This window comes from Drosophila albomicans, chromosome 4 (assembly GCF_009650485.2).
Source record: "Drosophila albomicans strain 15112-1751.03 chromosome 4, ASM965048v2, whole genome shotgun sequence".
NCBI lineage: Eukaryota > Metazoa > Arthropoda > Insecta > Diptera > Drosophilidae > Drosophila > Drosophila albomicans.
In genome coordinates this window covers 1157358-1178334 of record NC_047630.2, presented here as the reverse complement: position 1 = coordinate 1178334, position 20977 = coordinate 1157358, and the positions used below count along the sequence as shown (strand labels likewise).

The 20977-nt window shown below is 37.2% G+C and overlaps 1 protein-coding gene and 1 long non-coding RNA gene across 5 annotated transcripts; one reads left to right on the top strand and one right to left on the bottom strand.

Moving 5' to 3' along the window:
- The first annotated feature begins 192 nt into the window (after window positions 1-192).
- LOC117573240 (microphthalmia-associated transcription factor) lies at window positions 193-20977 on the top strand. Of its 4 annotated transcripts, none has more exons than XM_034256291.2 (9): window positions 193-685; window positions 3421-3742; window positions 4159-4278; window positions 4354-4776; window positions 12537-12557; window positions 16672-16831; window positions 17682-17923; window positions 17986-18183; window positions 19864-20977. In XM_034256291.2, exons 1-9 carry the CDS (start codon window positions 510-512, stop codon window positions 20416-20418), a joined length of 2217 nt encoding a protein of 738 aa, XP_034112182.1. In that variant the 5' UTR covers window positions 193-509; the 3' UTR covers window positions 20419-20977. The 4 variants fall into 4 exon arrangements, with proteins under 4 accessions (XP_034112182.1, XP_034112183.1, XP_034112181.1 ...); XM_034256289.2 differs by lacking the exon at window positions 193-685 and adding an exon at window positions 2687-3307; XM_034256290.2 differs by lacking the exons at window positions 193-685; window positions 12537-12557 and adding an exon at window positions 2685-3307.
- Window positions 4981-5636, bottom strand: LOC127565788 (uncharacterized). Its single transcript, XR_007955187.1, has 3 exons — window positions 5452-5636; window positions 5149-5290; window positions 4981-5088 (listed from the first exon to the last, which is right to left on the bottom strand). It is a non-coding gene; the product is annotated as an uncharacterized LOC127565788 (long non-coding RNA).

Genomic DNA, 20977 nt, shown 5'->3' with positions numbered 1-20977 from the left:
CGATACTAAAAAGAAAATCTCAATATCGACCGAGTGAGCCTAATGCGACACCATTGTCGGGTATATATCGATATCTTATCGATGTCACTATGGTGTAATAATAAAAGGTTGTATCTTTTGGGTGTACGCACAGTAATTAAGTGTGACAGGGTAAACACTCTTCTTTCGACTTTGACGATAATAATAATAACTATTGGCTAGACAGAGATAGTTGTCAGCTTTCATAATGCCCTAATAATTATTAACCGATTAACTAATATTTTAGAGTTATTTCGATCACTCGCCTCCACTGGTTTAACGTATTCAATCCTAGTGTTTATGGAAATACAGTTTTAAAGTCGCGTGAAAATATTTTTGTGAAAATGTTACTGTCTATCCAACTGGTTTCAATCAGATTTAATTACTGATTTTAATTAAACATCGTAAAATTTCGTATGCACGACTTGGTTTCTCGTTTATAAAAAAGAAGTGGTTCACATACAAAAGCAAAGTACGATCTCTCCAGAGTCATGGCTGAGTCTGGTATTGATCTGGGCTTCGATTTAGAATTTGATTTAAATCTAAATTTGCTGCACGATAGCGATTCAAACATGGATTTTTTGCCCAACGTAATGGTAGCTGGCAGTACGGATAATGTGGAGTTCTACGAATTGAAGTCGACGCGTTCATTGCGCACTGACGAAATGTAAGTAGATATACATAGATGTACATATGTATGTATGTGCATACATAATTAATAGCTCTACTTATACAGATATGCAATATCTGCAATTCTAATTGCCATACAGACATACATAATTGTATAAAATTGGCTGTTTTTTTTTAAATTATTTGGAAGGTTTTTATTATCTTATCGCCAATCGCGGGGATTTATGTATTTGTATAAGTATGAATGTATGCATACATACATAAGTGTATATCAATACACACACTTGTATAAATATATGTATATGTTGTATACATATGTATAAATATATAAGCAAAAATGTATAGTCACATATTTAAATAAATTTTTACAAACATATACATATGTAAGTGTGTATATTTTATTGAAGCTAACTACTATCAAATAATTTTACAATTTGGTGTGATCAAACCTAATCACCTTATATAGTATATGCATACAATATATACATATGTATGTCCATAAGTAGGTACATATGTATGTACATATGGATGTATCAAATACATATGTTAAGGGCGCGCACCGAATGTTTAACGCTGGAGATTTTGTTATTGAAGATCACCACGGTGTTGCTATTCGGCATAATGTGCTAAACAAATTTGCACATCAAATATATGTATTTACAATTGTATTTATGTATGGATATCAGAATTTACTTTGGTTTGTTTTTCTCTTATTATCAAATTGTTGTACCAAAAAACTTAACTAGAGTTAATAAAACTTTTAATAATGTTAATTTATTATTTAATTTTGATTAAAGCAATTGTTTTAGATTTTAAAATAATAAATAAGTACTTCTATTTTTTTGTTTGTTCTAAAAACGTTAAATAAAAATTGTATCACCAAATCGGACTGGTAGTATGTTTCTTAAATATCAAGAGAGGTGTTGAATCATACATTTAAGGTAGTTGAAGGAATTTTGGGAAACACGAAAGGGACTATGTGAACAAGTATAATTAAAGCAGTATTGACCCACCGTAGCCTTTTGTTTGTCATATAAAATTATTTCTTAAATAACTTTTACAATTTTTTTCGGATAACAATCTTAAATACTGTTATTATTGTATGTATGCAATCGTGATATGGCTATATCGACTCAGCTATTAACGATGATCTAGAATAACTGTACTTTATGAGGTCGGAGGTGTTTTGATGTTTTCTTTAGAAAGTTAAATGTACTCTAAACTACATTACGTTTCTATAAAATACAAATACATTTTACAATTTGTTTTTGGTTTCTAAACCATGGCCACAGTGCACAGTGGTTCCATTTATAAGAACATAACAAGTAATGTTATTTTTGGATTTTATAAAAAAAAAATGGTTTGCGCTGCCCACTCACAGTGACAGTTCGCGAAAGTGTTAAAGTATTAAAAATTCGAAATCGCAGAAAAGTTCAAAAGAGAATAAAGTGACTAAAACGTTATCTTCCGTTGAAATTTAAATAATTTTGTTTTATTTTATAAAATCAATCAAAGAATTAGGTTACGCAGCTACAAATCATAAATGCGATCAATTTGTCGGATTAGCTAAATTCAGAATAAAAAGATTTATTGTTTGCTTTGTAAAAAATATTGGTCGATGTAATTATTTTCAGGTGGCAATCGTGAATATGAGTTATTTATAAATAATACGCATGCGCGTACAATAGCCAGATTTGTATTTATAAGCTTCTAGATGTATGTATATGCAACATCGTGCATATGCTACGAATGATATAGGTGATCGTGGAAAACAGGGTCCTCAAAAATAAATTATATTACAAAGTTAAAACCAATTTCTACACAATTTCTTGGTCACAGTTTTTCTTAATGTTTTGAAAGTTTTACTTTCTATTCAACGTTAAGACTTGATTCGTTAATTGGGATATGAATATATCAATTTAATAAACACCCATTTTATTGGATTGTTGTATTCAGTATATATAGAAAATTCAACATATAACTGTACTCTCATAGAAATATAAGTTTTTCCGCATTTGACTAGCAATGCAAGATCAAGGCCTTTGTAGTTGGATTTAAACGTTAAAGAACTAAAACTGATATATTTCCAAATGAGTTCTAAAGTTTAGTACTTAAACATGTTTTCTTATTGGGGAAAAAAAACGAAAAAGTGCGAAGAAATGCATACTAAAGACCCAGATTCAAATGCTGTATTTATTGAACAATCGGTTAATGTTAAGGATCTTTGTGAAGGAGCGGAACAAAATCCAATACAAAGTGTAAATGCTAAATCATTGTCACCGTCTTCAGACGATCGGCTTGCGGAATTTCAAGAATTTTTAAGACGTGTCCAAACACTGCAGATGTCATCATGTCACCCAACCCAAAATCAAGAACTGTCTGAAAAGAATTCTTTAGGAATCCCGACAATCGAAGTCGGTGTAGAGCCATCATCATTAATGGAGTTTGACGAAAGCAATACTGTTCCACTAATCAGCAATACAGATACTAAGCGAAGTGTTCCAAAAACAACGAATATTCGTGTTACTGTTGGTATAGATAAGGATTTGGAAATGATTCTCGAAATGGATCCAAGTATTGTAGACTTGGGTGATGAAATAGTTGGAGTTAGAGAAACCACAGATACCCGAGTTGTCGGATTGCCACCACTAACGGGTGGGTAGGTATTCATTGATGCAATTTTTTTTATATAATATGAACTCTTATATATTTTATACTACATTAATGTAATTAGTATTTTAATTGTGGCCACTTTTAATTTTATACTTATAGACCAACTTTTAAAACCGCAACGCCCACGTCTCGTACTCAACTTAAGCTGCAGCTCCAACGCGAACAACAGCAAGAACAGCAGATGTTAATGCATCAACAGCAGGATGCAGTAATCCAAAACAACGCGCTCCAAAGTATGGCCAACGATTGCATGGAATCTGAAGTTATTGATAGCACTGGCACCAGTGCATGTGGCAGTGGATCATCAAGCTTTGAACAATCACAATTAAATCATAAAGATCGATTACCTGTCTCCAGTCCAGTTACTCTCAAAGTGCCTTTGCAAAGCATTGGTGTCGATGTTCCTCCTCAAGTGCTACAGGCAATTATTCTTTAATATATATGTTATTAAACTGTAGAAACGTTACTAACTTATAAGCATCAATATCCGCCACGATATATTCCGTCTGACTATATGAAACACTGTATCTCGGAGACTGAGATATAGAGCTAAATTTGTTCGACAACATTTGTAATGCTTACACGCAGATCAAATTTGTTTTAAATTTTTGGTCTGGTCTGCCAATCTGGTTTATTTTGTACTATATAGAATATTTTGAATGGAGTAGATAGATATATCAAATATAGCCTTCAATATTTTTTTCGGTATATTAATTTGAAAAAATTTTAGGCAATAATACAAAAAGATATTTTCTATTTAAAAAACAAAGGAATAACCAAACAGTTAATATGTTATAGATTTAACAAAATTAATATTAATATTGAATATTTTTACAGGTTAGTACTGTGCTTGAGAATCCAACTAGGTACCATGTCATTCAAAAACAAAAAAATCAAGTGAGGCAATATCTTAGCGAATCGTTCAAACCATCGGCGTGGAGTTGCCAACATTTTGAAGTAAGTCAGTCTTTTATTACCTTATAGCTTAGAGTATATATGTATATTTACTATAATTATTGCAATTTATTATAGAATAAATTAGAAAATACTTCTGCGTCGACTGGGAATCTACAATGCACCTCGATGATTAATAAAAATGACCGACCAAATAGCTTTGGAGGTGACGCTGTTTTGCGCAAATCGATGCACTCAGACTCGGACTCCATTCAATTGTCCCCCTTCGTTGGCACTACTAGTAGTAGCTGTACCAGCAACGGCAACTGCAATTCCAGTTTCTTTGGCACCGCTAGCACCATGGACTACCAAAGTTCACCCTTAAATGGTGGAGGAGCTGTTTCTTCGGGCAAAACGAATTTAACAATTAACCGAACTTGTGGCCTAGTTAATTCAATTCGCATATCGAACATTCCGGGAGTGAATACACCGAGTCCTCTGCAATCTACATCGGCCCCAATGTCCCCAAGTCTAAGCTCAGTCGCAACAAGCGCTTCAGAGGTAAGCGATGCAAGTGATTTCGTTTCAGCTAAATTTATTTTAATATTAATTTTGCATAAAACATTGCATACATACATATGGTATAGAATATTTGGCTTCGTGTCGGTAGAAAATGTTTGCGACGCACAGAAAAAGCAGATTTGTAGACTTTGTAGCGATCGTTTGTTAAATAACTAGAGACAAGTAAGAAAGTTTCAGCCATGTTTGCTCGACTGTGAGATAATAAGACTATATAATACCAAATTAATATACTGCAAAAATACTATATGCAAAAAATCTTGGTATATTAAAAATGCTGCGAAAATTAGTAAACTGTAAGGAGAGCTCAAAAGAATTAAAAAAAATTTAAAATCTACCATTGTTTAATCTTACCGAGCTCCGGCAAAGGATGTCACGACACTACCCTTTTTTCGCTTTTAGTCTAATGCTCTCTGCAGAATGTGCAGGTAGTCCTTGATCTTAATTTTGTTTAAAAAACAAACAGTTATTTATTTGCAGTTCGCATTAAGGCTCACTGAAAAAATTAATAATTATTATAATATGGCTTCTTCTGCTGTTGAAGTTGCTGGTGGCGTTGTTGCGCTGTCGCTGCTGCTGTCGGATGTAGCCGATGCAGTTTTCGCGTTGGGTGACCAAGACCTGATCTCACGGTTGAGCGGTTTGTAAGGCGCTTACCGTTCTCATGATGTTGGTTCTGTTGAGGAAGGGCACATGGAGTATTCATGAGCAGGTGCGTCTTGTTCCATTGTTCCCAGGGCGCGCGTTGGTTAAATGCATTGTGGTGCATGGCACTAACAATGCATTAGCTATGAGTTTTGGTAATATGTAGCCTTGACTTTGGCCATTGCATTTTGTTCCGATATTTGATACTTCTCTGGCTTTTTTTTTGTAATTTTGGGATAGATTTCAGCTTCCAATATTGTCATTATTATGAGTGTTAGCACTAGGTAATTTTCTCTTACTCTTTTATATTGAAGACGTGGATTTCCCTAAATGTGCCGACTTGTATTGTTGCGATTCCTGTCTGTGAGAATTAGTTGAAAATGAGTAATAGCCAAACCGTAACAAGTGGCAAAAAGAATTTGGATAATATTTCTTCATAGTCTTTCTTAAGATATCTTACGGTTTCTGTTAAGATAGAATGGAATTGTTATAGAAATGAATTGTATATGGAGGGGACGTGTAGGCGGTTATATTAGGTTGCTTTTCTATTATGAATTTTATTAAGTATGAACTTATAGCTTTTTATACCCGCTACCCATAGGGTAGAAGGGTATTATAACATTGTGCCGGAAGGAAATGTATGTAACAGGTAGAATAAGGCATCTCCGACCCTATAAAGTATATATATTCTTGATCAGCGTCAACAGTCGAGACGATCTAGCCATGTCCGCATGAATACCTAGATCTCAGGGACTATAAGAGATAGAGCTATCATTTTTTTTCGACAGCATTTATGTTTGCACGCAAATCAACAAAAATTGAATAACAAGCGTAATTTTAATGCTCGCGAATTTTGGTATATATGTCGGCACATTGACACTATCGGTACGTATCTGCACATTGACACTGCGTAATTGTAGGTGCGTATCGGCACATTGGCACAGCTTAGTTATAAGTGTGTATCGACACATTGACTAACACTGCGTAGTTGTGAGCATGCACGTCAATATGACATCATCCTTTATCCTGTGATTTGTTGTCGCTTTGAGAAGTAGCGTTATTGCCGAGTGTGGTTCGATGCCTCAGACGTAGACAGTAAAATGATCGAGTGAGCAGTGTGCTCATGCACTCGCCTATGAAAGCACCGGAGCGCACTTTGCTATAATGAACGAACAGACTTCGACATTATAAATAGGAGCTGGCCCCCAACACTATATGGACCATGGAATTTCAGAATAAAATCCCAATTGAACTTGTGCGAGCCATAAAATCATGTGTACCTAATGTAGGACGAAAACAAATCTACCCAAATTCAACTCAAACAATCCAGGCGCCAACGCATCATCGTGGTGTACTACTGTTGAAATAATTTTATAAGAAAATGCATTGAATGCATTATGGCTTTAGGTTCAGCTTTGGAGGGAAGCGCTTCGCAATGGCATTCGCAAGTGTGCTACGCTGATATTACTACATGTCTTGAGTTTAAAGAAATGTTTATACAGTGCTTCGACACTATAGAAACACCAGCCGCTATGTTTCTTAATATGCTATCAAATTGACCGACTGATGGCGAGAGGCAGTTCATGCAAGTCGCATGGTTACCGAACTAACAACGAAAGGGCGCCAAATGGAAAATGAAGAGTTTGCTGTCTGCGACCCTTGCAAGCTTTGACAACCGATTGCAGGGTTTAAGTTTTACATCATCATTTACATTACAGTCCGAATTAAAAGCGTTCACTTTTATTAAAAGGAAAAGCGGCGCTATGGAGCTGCAGATATAGTGTCATTTTTGCAGAAAATTGGGCCATAAAATGTTTGAATGTAGATTCAGGAAACAACAGAATAAATTTGCGACTGACAAAACACGACATGGCAAACACGATGGTCATCATCATGAAAAATCAAATGTAACTTGCGGAGAATTGGGTCACATATCTACCAAATCTACAAGTAAGGAAGTTGATAAGAGCAAGGCATTCAACCGGGAAAAGCTAGTGGAGCAGTGCAGCGTTGCAGAACTTAAGGAATGCCTGAACTACAAAAACTAAATTTTTGAAATCACCTTTGGATCTGGATCGGAATGCTCGTGATTGGCTTATTTCGCAGTCATTCATAGTAAAAGTTCTAGAAGGTGACAGGTACATTTTCACTCTCCATATCAATGCCAAACTTTCTTTTTCCGTTTGCGAATAACGTTTCTCAACATCAGAAAGGCGCTTACTTGCAAACGATAGGTTTTAGGTGGGACCGGCCTTGTACGGGGCAAAGCATAGACCAGTGGAGGTCCGTAGCTGTACCGGTGGAGCGTATCTTCATCTCAGAAGTCGCACAGTATGGATGCATTTTTGGCAAAAGCCAGCAGCATCCTAGGAGGTAGCCATGAAACGTCACGAATATCGTTGTGGCACGGCGAATTGAAGTATTTCAGCCGGAGTCGGGATAACGCTGGGCATCTACAGAGAAGATGCTCAAGTGTTTCCTTAACCTCGAGCTCGTTGGATTTCCTGCACTGATCACTGTTCGTGATACCCAGCTTTACAGCATGGACAGCTGACAGACAGTGACTAGTTAAAATGCCTAGCATTAGCCTACAGTCTTTCATTGAAAGCTGCATGACGAATTTGGTTAAGTTTTTGTTAGTAGAAGCACGCATCAGCCTTACAGTTTTGCACGAGTTGGCATTGCTCCAGCTCGCGTCCCACTGAAGTCTAGAGCGCACCTCAATTTCCCTACCTAGAGTTCGCAGGGATATCGGAACATTGCACATATTACCTACATCAATCCCAACTCCCTCTTTGGCGAGAGTGTCTGCGATCTCGTTGCCATCGATGCCCTGGTGGTTTGGGATCCAATAGATACGCACGACCGCAGATGCGTTGAGCGACTCTATTGCTCTTCTGCTATCCAGGACAACGTTGGACTTGATCACATCAGAGTGCATTGATCTTATTGCAGCCTGGCTGTTAACAAATATATTAAATGAGTAGTGATTGCGCTGTAAACCCTGAGTCAAAGGGCGACCTGACCTTCGCAAAGGAGTCGATAGCCCAAATTATTTTATTGTCTGTAATTAGACCGGTAGGGGGTCTCATAACTGGGAGACTAGGAAAGAGCTGCCAGTCACTGTTCTCTATTCCAATATATTTTGGGAAATGAGCTGAGAGCAATGCTTCAAGAGTTTCAGCACTGCTCTCCGTCCACACTCCATCGCCCGACTTGAGCAGACTAGGACTGGAAGCCTGCTTGGACAGCAGCTTCCTCAGTCTGGAGGTGTCTTTAATATTGTCCAGGTCTGAGCAAAAGGTTATCCATGAAAACCTTTTAGATGATCTGATCATCTTCCTGTAGGACTTCAGGAGAGACCTATACTCGTCCCAGACATATACGTTGTCCGGCTTCTTAGCAAGTTGAATCATGCTAGTAAGCTCCCCACATAGCGATGAGAGATCTGGGTTCCACCAGGCTTCGATCTTCTCGTCGGTCTTGAGAGCCTACAGGATTGGTGAAACGCGGAAAGTAGTCCTTCTGAGAGGACTTTAACAGTTGTTTCTAGATCCTGTATCGAGTAGATGGTGCACGGCGGACTAAGAGACTTGGAAACAAGGCTAGAAAATTTCGCCCAGTTCGTTTTACGGGGATTTCAAACGGCTCAGCCGCAGGTACCCTGTTTAATGGAATGGTAAACTGAATGTACTTATGATCAGAGAAGGAGGGAATCCAGGACTCTCCACTCTTCTACATTAGTGCACTCAGTCGTAATAGTTAAGTCCAGCACGTTACGAGATGAAGGGCCTACATAGGTAGATTTCTCACCTCTGTTGGCCAGTCTAAGCTTGTAATTTAGGATAAAATCAAGAACTGACTCACCCCTTTCGTTTATGTCGGGACTTCCCCAAACGCTATGGTGTCCGTTGGCGTTGGCGTCCGTTCCGATTATTAATTGTTTGTAGGAGCAGACCATGTCCACCAGTCTCTGCAGCTCTTCAGGTGGAGCCGGTACTTCGTGGGCCATGTATCAGGATGCCAGCAGCATACATCCTTAAATCAAAGCCGCGTAGGCGGACAAGCTGAGGTGCAGGGTGGCGTCGGTCACGCTCTCAAGACCGAGATCCGCCTCAACCTCCCCTGACCTCAGCGTGTGGGTTTCCTGGTCGTTGGGATGACGTTTTTTGAGGCGAAGGTACACGCTCCCTAAGCCCCACGCCATCTTCCCATTGCGCTTATATAGCAGATCCTCGGCCTTCTTATTGATCTGAATGATCACGTGCTGCCCACCACAGGGTAAAGGTTCATCAACCTTCAGCACGGACCAATCACTCGTCGGAATACCCGGGTTCTGCTTTTTAGGCAGCTGAAGCGCCCGCTCGCCCTGCACAACTATGGGGAACAGGACTTTCGCCTTCGGCATGGACGGAATATTATTTCTGTCCACCACATCCAGCTTGGCCCCCTCCCACAGTCCGTCCGTGAGACTCCAATTTGTAATTTGTCGAATGCTTGCTGTTCTAGTTGGTTCACACAAATTTGTTTTCCTTCTTCAAAGTAACATTTACCATCTCCACCATTTTATCGAGTTCCTCCAATGAACTCCCGAAGACAATTACATCATCAATATAATTTAAAGCATTCGGGCATTTTGCTAAGTGTTCCTCCTCAGTTTTTGAAATATCTCAGGTGCTGAGCTAACATCGCAGAGTAGACGCATGTATCTATGTATATAGACCTTGTGTAATATAAATGTAGTAATTTTTTGACTTCTTGGATGCAACTCGATTTGTTGATAAGCACTCTTCAAATCCAGTCGAGAAAAATACTTAGCGTCCTTAAGCTTCGTTAAAAACGACTCGAATGTTGGTAATGGCTAATTTTCCCTTTGTATTGCTCCCATCACCTTTGAATGCGATAACTATTGGAGAAATCTATTCACTCGGTCCATGTACTGACTGTATTATATATTGAGTTAAATCCGATTCTAGCTCTTCTTTTACCTTGTCCTCAATGCCAGCTGGGGTGCGTCGCATTGGTTATAATACTTGGATATGGAATCGATGAATTGGTAAACCAGCAACTCGACAAGAAATGACTTCACCCATCTCACTATCATTCGCAACTCAGAAACGGATTGTTACATTTTTAAGCGCGACTCGGTGCTTCATCTACATAGCGTCGCTTTGTATCTCCTTGCTCCTTGATTGCGTCTGCTTGCTCACCTGTTCTTCAAGTAGACAAGCAGATACGACTTCATCCAAGGACTGCTCAGTTCACACCAACTTTTTCTTCAGCTGAGCCGATGCCCAAGAATCAATTAGTTTATTCTTTAAACAGATCTCTTATATTTCTGTTTTTGAAGTATCAAAATTACACTTCCTTACCTGCTGACGCAATCGCATAAGAAATTTGGTAAAACATTCTCCATCCCACGGAGTCATACCACGGTAAAAATGTCGCTCAAATACCAAATTGCGTATGGGCGAAAAATATTCATTTCATTTTTCCACCAAAGGTGTGGGCATTTCATTATGTGACCTTAATGAAGAAGAATGAATAATAAAGATAATGAATAATATAAAATAACGTTTAAATAAATTAAGATAAGAAAATTGGCTATTGTTAAGAAACTATTTAATATTCAGACTGTAATAAAGAAAAAGAGAAATTCTAATAGTGTTATTTTCTACACGAGGTCGTTTATTTGTGCTGTGATTGGTTGTCTGTTATTGTTATTCGATTTTTGTTGGCTTGCGGGGGCGGAAGTGGAGACTATAAAAGATAGAGCTATATGTGTTTTGTTATGTTTGCACGCAGATCAAGTTTGTTTAAAATTTATGCCACGCCCACTTCCACCCCCCCGAAAATAAACAAAAAACGAATTTTCGCAAATATTGGTAAATACTGACTATAGTCTTCGTGATTTCTGAAAATTTGGTTTTTAATGCATTTGTAATGTAATTTGCGTTTCGGAGACATGTAAGAGTTATTTTTGAGCTATAGAGCAGCCTTTAAAGATGACTTTTTAGTCTTCCAGGTTAACTATATCACCTTAAGCAGGCTAAAAATTGTTGTAGCTTACGAATTTGACAGACGAAGTTATTATTTTTTAGTGATATTTTAATATTTACATTTTTTTCATGAAGACATCCTTTATCCCAATGATAGTTTTTATTTATTTTATGTAATTTGGTTGCTTGGATTTTTGTTATTTCTTAGTTGAATATATTTTAATTAGTATGAATGCATAAAGTCCATGTTTTTATACCCGCTACCCATAGGGTAGAAGAGTATTAACACTTTGTATGTAACAGGTAGAAGGAGGCATCTCCGACCCTATAAAGTATATATATTTTTGATCAGCGTCAACAGCCGAGACGATATAGCCATGTCCGTCTGTCCGTATGAAACACTGCATCTCAGAGACTATAAGAGATAGAGCTATAATTTTTTTTCGACAGCATTTGTTATGTTCGCACGCAGATCAAGTTTCTTTCAAATTTTTGCCACGCCCACTTCCGCCCCCGCAAATCAAATAAAATCGAATAACAAGCCTAATTTTAAAGCTAGAGTTGCGAATTTTGGTATATACAATACTTACTATAGTATTTATGATTCCTGAAAATTTGGTTGCGATCAGATAAAAATTGTGTAATTTATTAAAGAAATACTTTTGTATGGACAAAAACGCCTACTTACTAGGGGTCTGAGTTGCTTTGGGCGACAATCTGATATTGTGCCGTCTATGGTATATTTTGAATGGTGTACTATATCGATATGCCAAACATACCATTTGGTATATTTTTAGTATTTTTAAGTATTTTCGGTATATTTTGAAAATGATACCGCAATATTTTGCCTTTATTAAAAGTGGGTAGCGGGTATCTCACAGTCCAGCACACTCGACTGTAACTTTCTTACTTGTTTAGTTTCGAAACTGAAAATGACGAGAATTTTGTGAATTAAAAATAGTTATTAAGTAAACCAAACAAGGAAAAATTGTTGCTATTCTTGATTTCGTAACGGTATTTAAAAAAAGTTTTACATTTGATTACTTAAAGTAACTATGTAGTTAAATAATTATTAAAATTTATATCTTTTGCTTTCAGCTGCCCTCATTTGATAGCGACGTAAGTGCATTTGAAAATCTTTAATAGCCATAAAATAAAATAACGTTTACGAACATTCTTTTCGAGAATGCTGAACTGTCAGGATTTTTATAAATTTTTTAGCTGTACCCATAGGGTAAAGGGTATTATAACCTTGTGAATGTACGAAATGTATTTAACAGCCAGAAGGAGGCATATCTGGCCTCATAGAGTATATATATATTCTTGATCCGCATGAAAAGCTGAGACGATATAGCCATGTTCGTTTGTCCGTCCGTCTGTCCATATGAACACCTTGATCTCAAACACTATATGATATAGAGATATAATTTTTTTCGACAGCATTTGTAGTTTACTGTAGTTTTCTTACTTGTTTGTATAAGGGAACAGGGTAGCAATTACTGCAGCATATGAAGATTTTATACTGCCGCTGGCAATAGGATTTTTCAAACAAAATATTTACACTGGCCTTATATGAAAAAAATACAATAATGAAATTTTTATGCAATGGGGCAACTTTAACAACTCACACCAGAAAGGTATTCAGTGGCATGACGAAGTTGCTGTATGTTTGTTGATTTCCCAAATCACTAATGATTTCTGTGATACCCATGATAAACTTATATTTATTGCAATTAAAATTTAACAAATTTACTGAGCCCGCAACACAATCATTGAATGTCAAGCAAAGCTTAACTACATGAAATTCTCTAAAACAGGGAAGATAATTTTGAACAAAGTGAACAATAGAAGACTCAAATGAGGAAGCCGTAAAAGAATAAGTTTATACAGCAAGAGATAATGATGCACCGAGTCGATGTAAATAACATGAGTTTGCAGTTTATTCCATATTCCTTTAACTACAATAGATGAGAGCTCTAATAAGTTAGTGAATATGAACTTAAATTACGCAAACCCATGCTGGTGGGTGAAATTACAGATTTACATAGGTGTTGCAGTTGAGCAGCTACGATTTTTTCAAATGCCTTCGGAATCGCAAACAACTTAGGTAAACCGAGGTACTTTGGAAGATTGGATTTATTCTCTTTCGCCCGTCTTGAGCAGACTGCTTGGACAGCAGCTTCCTCAGTATGTTGTCCAGGATTGAGCAGAAGGTTCGCCATTAGGAACTTTTAGATGACCGAATCATCATCTTGCAGGTCTGCAGAAGAAACTTATACTTGTCCCAGACATAGACGTTATCCGCCTTCTAAGAAAGTTGAAACATGCTAGTAAGCTCACTACGAAGCGATAAGAGATGTGGATTTCACCAGGGTTGCTTTGATCTTCTCGTCGGTCTAGAGAGCCTCCAGGATTGGCGAAACGCGGAAATTAGCCGTGCTGAGAGGACGTTTACAGATGTTTCAAAGTCCTGTACCGAGTTGATTGTATTCGGCGGACTTAGAGAGTTAGTGACAACTTTAGCCAGTTGGTGTTACGGGGGCTTAAAAAAGAATAAAAAGAATTTTAAACTGAATGTACTTATGGTCAGAGAAGGAGAGTCTAATCAGGACTCTCCACTCTCATACATGGATGCATTCAGTGGCGAGTTAGGTCTTGCACGTTTCTTAAGTTGGGAATTATATATGTAGATTCCCTACCTCTGTTGGCTAGCCTCAGTTTATAGTTTAGGATGAAATCAAATACTGACTCACCCCTTTCATTAACGTCAGTACTTCCCCACACGCTATGGTGAGCGTTGGCGTCCGTACCGATTATTAGTTATTTATTGGAGAAGCAGACCATGCCCACCAAACACAACAACTCTTCCAGTGGAGCGGGTCCGTCGTGGGCCATGTAGCAGGATCCTAGGATCCTTCACAGCTCTCCAGTACCATCACGGTTAAAGCGTCAGTGCTAAAATTAGGTAGTATATAAGCTTGTAACCCCTTCCGTAGTCGGGACGTATAGGTTGTAGTTAGGCAACTTCAGCCTGGCGAAGGTGTTGCCCTACACTATCCATGGTTCCTAGTCCAAAACCGTGGACGCGTCCGCTCCTACCGCCTCCGTCGCGTCCTTGTCGGTCAGATGAAGTTCTTTGAGGGAAAGGTACACACTCTCGAAGACCCATGCCATCTTCCCGTTGCGCTTGTATAGCAAATCCTCTCGAAGGATTATGTACGGCTATAGGGAACAGGACCTATGCCTTCGGCATGGGCGGAATGTTATTACTGTCCACCACGTCCTACTTGGCCCAATCCCATAAGACGTCCAGTTTGGGGACGATCGCTTTCAGCCAAAGCAACGATTGGTCGTCCATGAATATCAGGATATTGACACCATTCATCCAGCTGGTATCTTCAAATGTAGGTATTGGGCAGTTTGGGGCATTCTCCATCCTGACAAACAGTGCGCCGATCAGCTTACTGTGGGTCAACAGCCACAGTTATGCAGGCATTTCCCCATCAGGGTCCCTCCTGTCGCAGTTTCAGCAACCGTTGCTCTCCGTCTTTGTCTATTGCTGTCCGTTCTGTTCTTGTTGTTGGTAGAGCCAGGTACTCGCTGATTTTGCTTACCGGATTCCCTTGCTTGGGACTCTCAGCAGGCCGTTGGCGCTTGCTTGCCATGGACATCACCTTCGAGTTGGCAGGACCGGTGGAACCGGACTGAACCTCATTGTCGTTGTCTCCTTGTTCTGGGCAGACAAGTTAGCCACATCACTGAGCCTCACAACAGCGGAGTGACTACTGGTGTAACGCAGAGAGGATCTCTCGCCCCCGTGCCCGTGCCCGCCGATAGTACCAGACACGCTTTCCACCGACGATTAGGCTCACATCCCCGACAGAGTTAAATGATTTTTATGCTCCATTCAGAGACATTTTGTCTGATTTTATTCTTGGGTTAGCGTTTTCAGTCTAACCGCCAGACACCTCATACCATGGATTGTGCTTCTTGTTCCCAGGCCGACAAGTGCCCGAAAGACAAGGACCAAAGCCCTCAGCTTGGATCGGCAGTACCTGAAACGTCGGCGCATAGTAGAGTTCTGCTACCCGATGACAGTAAAGTTATGCAGATCCCACCCAGCCAGCACCCTCGGGAAGTGTTCAGTGGTGAATTTTGCCAGCCTAGCTAACAAAAAAATACCAAGAGAAAAAGTGTTAAATACTGTGTCAGCGTTGAGTGCGCAAGAAGAAACGGAGAGCGCAAAAGTAAAAAATACAAAAACAAAGTCCAGTAGCAACGATAACAAATGTTGTTTTGCAAGCAGAGCACACAAAGTTTGACCACCAATTCGTTGTTATATTTTTATATTAAGTTTCTTAAAGACGAAGTTTTGGTATGAAGAAAAACATGTCTGACTGCAATTTCAAGAGCGATCGAATGTATACTTATACCATATTCCCTACCCTGTCTGCTCATTGGTTTAAACTCTGTATCTTAGTGACTATAAGAGGATAAGAGAGCAATCTTGCTCGTGCATGCTTTGGCAGATCAATTTTTTTTTCAGATTTTGTACTCACCTTTTGTAAATAAATTTAAAAAAAATATATATGAATATATATACACTTGGCCCTCGCTTAACATGGACTCTTTTTTTTTAGCACGAACTCGGTCTTACACGGTTACAAATTTGCTGCCATCTCCCTTTTAACCCGCTAAATACCTCGTTCTTACACGACTTTTTGATAAGGAGCCACAAAAATGTGAAAACATGCTGAAACAAATTGGCTTAGACTATAAATGAAACCAAATGCATTTAAAATTTGAAAAATAATAGAAACATATGATCTCCTTATTTTTTAACATTTTTAAGTTTCAATAAAGTTTAACCTGTTAATTAATTATATGAAGAAACTTTTTTAATTCAATACCAACTTTTAATTTTGAAAATATAATATAATAAAATAAATATACATTTATTAAAGGCTTTTGGTTAATTTTTGGTTAAAATGTATGTATTTTTAATAAAAACAGACCAAATTTGAACAATAAAAAAATTTTGTTGCTACCAATTTTCAATTTTGCGAACGTAACCCCTTATTTTGTACTGAATCCATGTTTCGCTTATTACTATTTCGCTTAACACTAGGATTTCTAGGAACATAACCCCCGTGTTAAGCCAGGGCCAAGTGTATATATTTATATTCATAGTATTAATGATTCGATTGTTGCTTTTCTATTATTTTATATATAGGCAGAGGATCTCTTTGACGACATTCTGCAAAACGATTCTTTCAATTTTGATAAAAATTTTAGTTCGGAGTTATCAATTAAACAGGAGCCACAAAATTTGACAGATGCCGAAATCAACGCGTTGGCTAAGGATCGGCAGAAAAAAGATAATCATAATATGAGTGAGTAAATTAATTTGAAAACGTCCCCAATCAGGGGTACCACAGAGAACACTTCAACTCGAATTTCTCTTGTAGATGCCACAGACCCGTTTTTCAGTTGATTCAAAAACATTGACTATTTTGTCAGTGCTTTTGCTAATGAAACCTGACTTTTACGAAAAAATGTCATTGATTCATAAGTGTTCAATTGATTAAACTGTGTTTAAATATTAATATATTCTGTGGAGTAAATTAAAATTTTTGTAAATCCCTAGTAACATCACTTAAGTCGCGACTTCAGTGTTCTGACGATGATTTTGATTACCAATGATGCCTTTTTTTTAAATCCGAATTCGGAACACAAGTGTTTGCAAAAAAATCTTTTGAACAAAGTTATGGAACATTTTATTAAAAATAAGTAAAGAAACATTTATTTTATTTAAAATAGATTGTGCAATTTGACAAAACATTTGCAGCAATTTGCAATTTGACAAAACATTTGCAGCAATTGTTGTTTAGATTATGTGATCATTTTGTATATTTTATGAAGGAGAAAACATTGCACGCCTCAACAATCTGATTCCTCAACTTAATGAAAAGCACACTGACATCTGTATCTTTACAAAATATTTACACCAGCCATTGATAATTGTCGTAAAGGGATTTTTGATTATGCAATGTGACAGTTTTTGAAACTCAGATCACAAAGGTTTTCGTCTACGCAAACCCCTGGGAGTTCTGTAGCGTGGCAAACATTCTTCAGTAATTTTACGTTTGGTTATTTCCCAAATCACTAGTGATTTCTGTGGCACCCCTGAGTATGTATTTATATTTAAACTGAAATTCATATTTGTATTCTCTATACAACAAGTCGAACGACGGCGTCGCTTTAACATAAATGATAGGATCAAAGAGCTAGGCACACTACTGCCCAAGGGCAGTGAAGCTTTCTACGAAGTTGTACGTGATATTCGTCCAAATAAGGGTACGATTCTCAAATCCTCTGTCGATTACATCAAATGCTTAAAGCACGAAGTATCCCGTTTAAGACAAAATGAATCCAGACAACGCCAAATGGAACTTCAAAACCGAAAACTTACTTCACGCATACGGGTAATTTTATAGTAATTCAAATACCTCTTTAATTCATTTTTAAAAAAATATTTCATTCGAAGGAATTGGAAATGCAGGCCAAATCCCATGGCATCCCTATGTCTGAATACAATCTGACATCAGCATCGGCGCCAACATCATCAGCCATCTCCATGGCGTATCTTAAGGGCTCGCGCTCCATTCCTTCACCCTTGTCAACTTCCATGTTGCAAAACCGCCACTCCACTGCTGGTCAAATGGAGGAAGTCATCGAGAGTACGGTATGTTTCTTAGTTGTTAACAAAAAAAGGAAATTATAACATTTTTATTTATACTGAAAATGCGGCTTCCCTCCAAAGCAGCCGACGGACGTCGTCGCGAGGCTAGCGACAAGATAGATTCGGCAATGCAAAAAATAATACAACGTGAATTGAAGATAGGAGATAGGAAATAGTAAAGTAATGTAAATTTGAAATGAATACAAAAAGGTTACAATATTTGCAAATTAAATACTTACCTTAATATGCGCGCGTTAATATTAAAGTTTTTAATAAGGAATCTAAAAATAATGTTTGATATATAAAAAGCACATTGTTTTTGATTACTTGTTAGTTTAGAGAGGAGACTACACATAATGATTCACGAGTTGAGTCCCAAGAGTTAAAAGTTGACTTTTTGCCTTTTTATACTCGCTAGCCATAGGGTGGAAGGGTATTATAACTTTGTGCCGGCAGGAATTGTATGTAACAGGTAGAAGGAGTCATCTCCGACCCTATAACGTATATATTCTTGATCAGCATCAACAGCCGAGACGATCTAGCCATGTCGGTCTGTCCGTATGAAACACTGGATCTCAGAGACTATAAAAGATAGAGCTATCATTTTTCGAGAGCATTTGTTATGTTTGCACGCAGATCAAGTTTGTTTCAAATTTTTGACACGTCCACTTCCCCCGCGAATTAATAAAATCGAATAACAAGCGTGATTTTAAAGCTACAGCTGGTGTATTCGATAACAATAGTAATTATGATACCTGAAAATTTGGCTGCGATCAGATAAAAATAGTGGAAGTTATAAAGAAATACTTTTGTATGAGCAAAAACGCTTACTTACTGGGGGTCTTACTGCTGGGCTGACAATCTGGTATATTGTGCCGTCTATGGTATATTTTGAATGTGGTACTATATCGAAATACAAAATAATACCATATATATATGTATATTTTCTTAACTTATTAAATTTCCCATTCTAAAAGTCTTATTGACATGACTCAAGTCCAGTTGTTTTGGAAATGAGATCAGCCGTAAACACACAGCTTAATTACAATGTACAGATTGATACAAAGCCAACAAACATTGCTGAATTGAGATGCAGTGATCTGTTGTTGGCAATTTTTCAGCAAACAATTTTTTATTTACAGTAAAAAAAAATTTAATATGGTAAAAAATTTCCATACCAATTACTACACATATTAATATTACCGTCTCTCGTTCTGTTTATGAGTACATGATCTCAGCGACAATTAAAGCTACGACTACCGACGATATGTCTAATTGTTTTAGATTTTTGTCACGATTGTTATAAATGTTAGAGTCTCGACTTTTGGCATAACAAAAACAATAGTCTTAACAATCATCAAAAAAAAGGTAAAACTCTTTAAGGAAAATTTTTTCGCATACTGATACAAGGTCATATTTTGGTGATCTAAATTTTAAATGTTAACGTATCTCGTTGTAAAAATTTTGGAATTGTTTTTTATAATTTAGTTATATTTTATAGATTAAAGATCTTTAGACAAATAACAGTAACAGACATCCATAACGAAGCCAATTATTAGGTTCACAATACTACAATAGAGTAAATGCATAACAAATTATCTTTAACCAAAAAAAGCTGCGAGTTAATAATAATAATGGTTAATAATAACATGTAATAATACAAATTTGCCTATATTTTTACAGATTCCATTAATTAGTAACGATCGTAACATGGGCTTAAATCAAATTGATGAGCTGATGATGGAAGATTGTAAACATCCTGTACAGGGAGGAGATCCAATGCTCTCCTCTCATAGCAGTCATTTGCTATCGTCACCGCATTCCCCTATTTCAACACAGTTGCAACAGTGTTGCAATAGCTTTGGAGCGAAGACAACAGCTATTCAGCAGCTTAGTTGTGAACAATTGAATGATGGAGTGCAATTTGACGGTGTTGAAAAACACTCTAGTCATCAATCAAGGCGAGGAGAGCACCAGCGTCTACACCATCATCACAGCGAGCATAATGGTGCTCCATTTAATATGCTCAATGAGTGTGATTCTTCTGGTGGACACGACCCGTTACTTTCATCATCGCAACGGTCGCATGGTGGAGGGGTGGATGATGACGAGCAGCAGGTGGACTTAGCAGGCTCAATAATGAATGGTTCACTATCTTCATTGGTGGATGAGTCAACCCACAGCGAGCCCATGCTCTTAACGCCAGATACGTTAGATATTGACCACATCGGAGACTAGGAAGCTGCCAAATCATTATAATTTGAACTAAAACAAATGCGAACTAGTTTAGTATTATATCACTTGCATCCTAGAGTGTTGCATGAATTAGGTGTATATATTGGCATAAGTATTATGAAAACATATTATGTTTTATCTTTTGTATTACCTATATGATGTTACTTCACAAAGACAAGAGAGATCACATTTCAAATCAATTAATCAATCATACAAGTGTATTTACAAGCCCATACTATTGCATTCCAATATTAAATCAAAATAGCCAGATATAATTTATAAATATGCTTGTCATTAAATATATATTCATGTAAATATATATTTATATATATATATATATATTTTGTTGCAATATTTAATTTAAATCTATGTTAAAGATATTACATGTTACAGTCCTCAAAGCCACCAATGTAATAAATACACTGTTTTGTTTTTTTTTTCTTTTTAGTGAAAAGTCATACATTTGTTAAGCAACCAATGCTACGTATATTTTTTTACTGTTTTTTTATGCGTAGTTGGATACTGTTGATTGTTAAAAGAAAATAAAATGTTAGCCAATTTA

Coding starts and splice junctions, on each gene's coding strand:
- LOC117573240 (XM_034256289.2), top strand. CDS start 2,766: ATGTTTTCTTATTGGGGAAAAAAAACGAAAAAGTGCGAAGAAATGCAT. Junction 3,308..3,420: donor TTGCCACCACTAACGGGTGG/GTAGGTATTCAT, acceptor TTATACTTATAG/ACCAACTTTTAAAACCGCAA. Junction 12,558..16,671: donor TGCCCTCATTTGATAGCGAC/GTAAGTGCATTT, acceptor TTTTATATATAG/GCAGAGGATCTCTTTGACGA.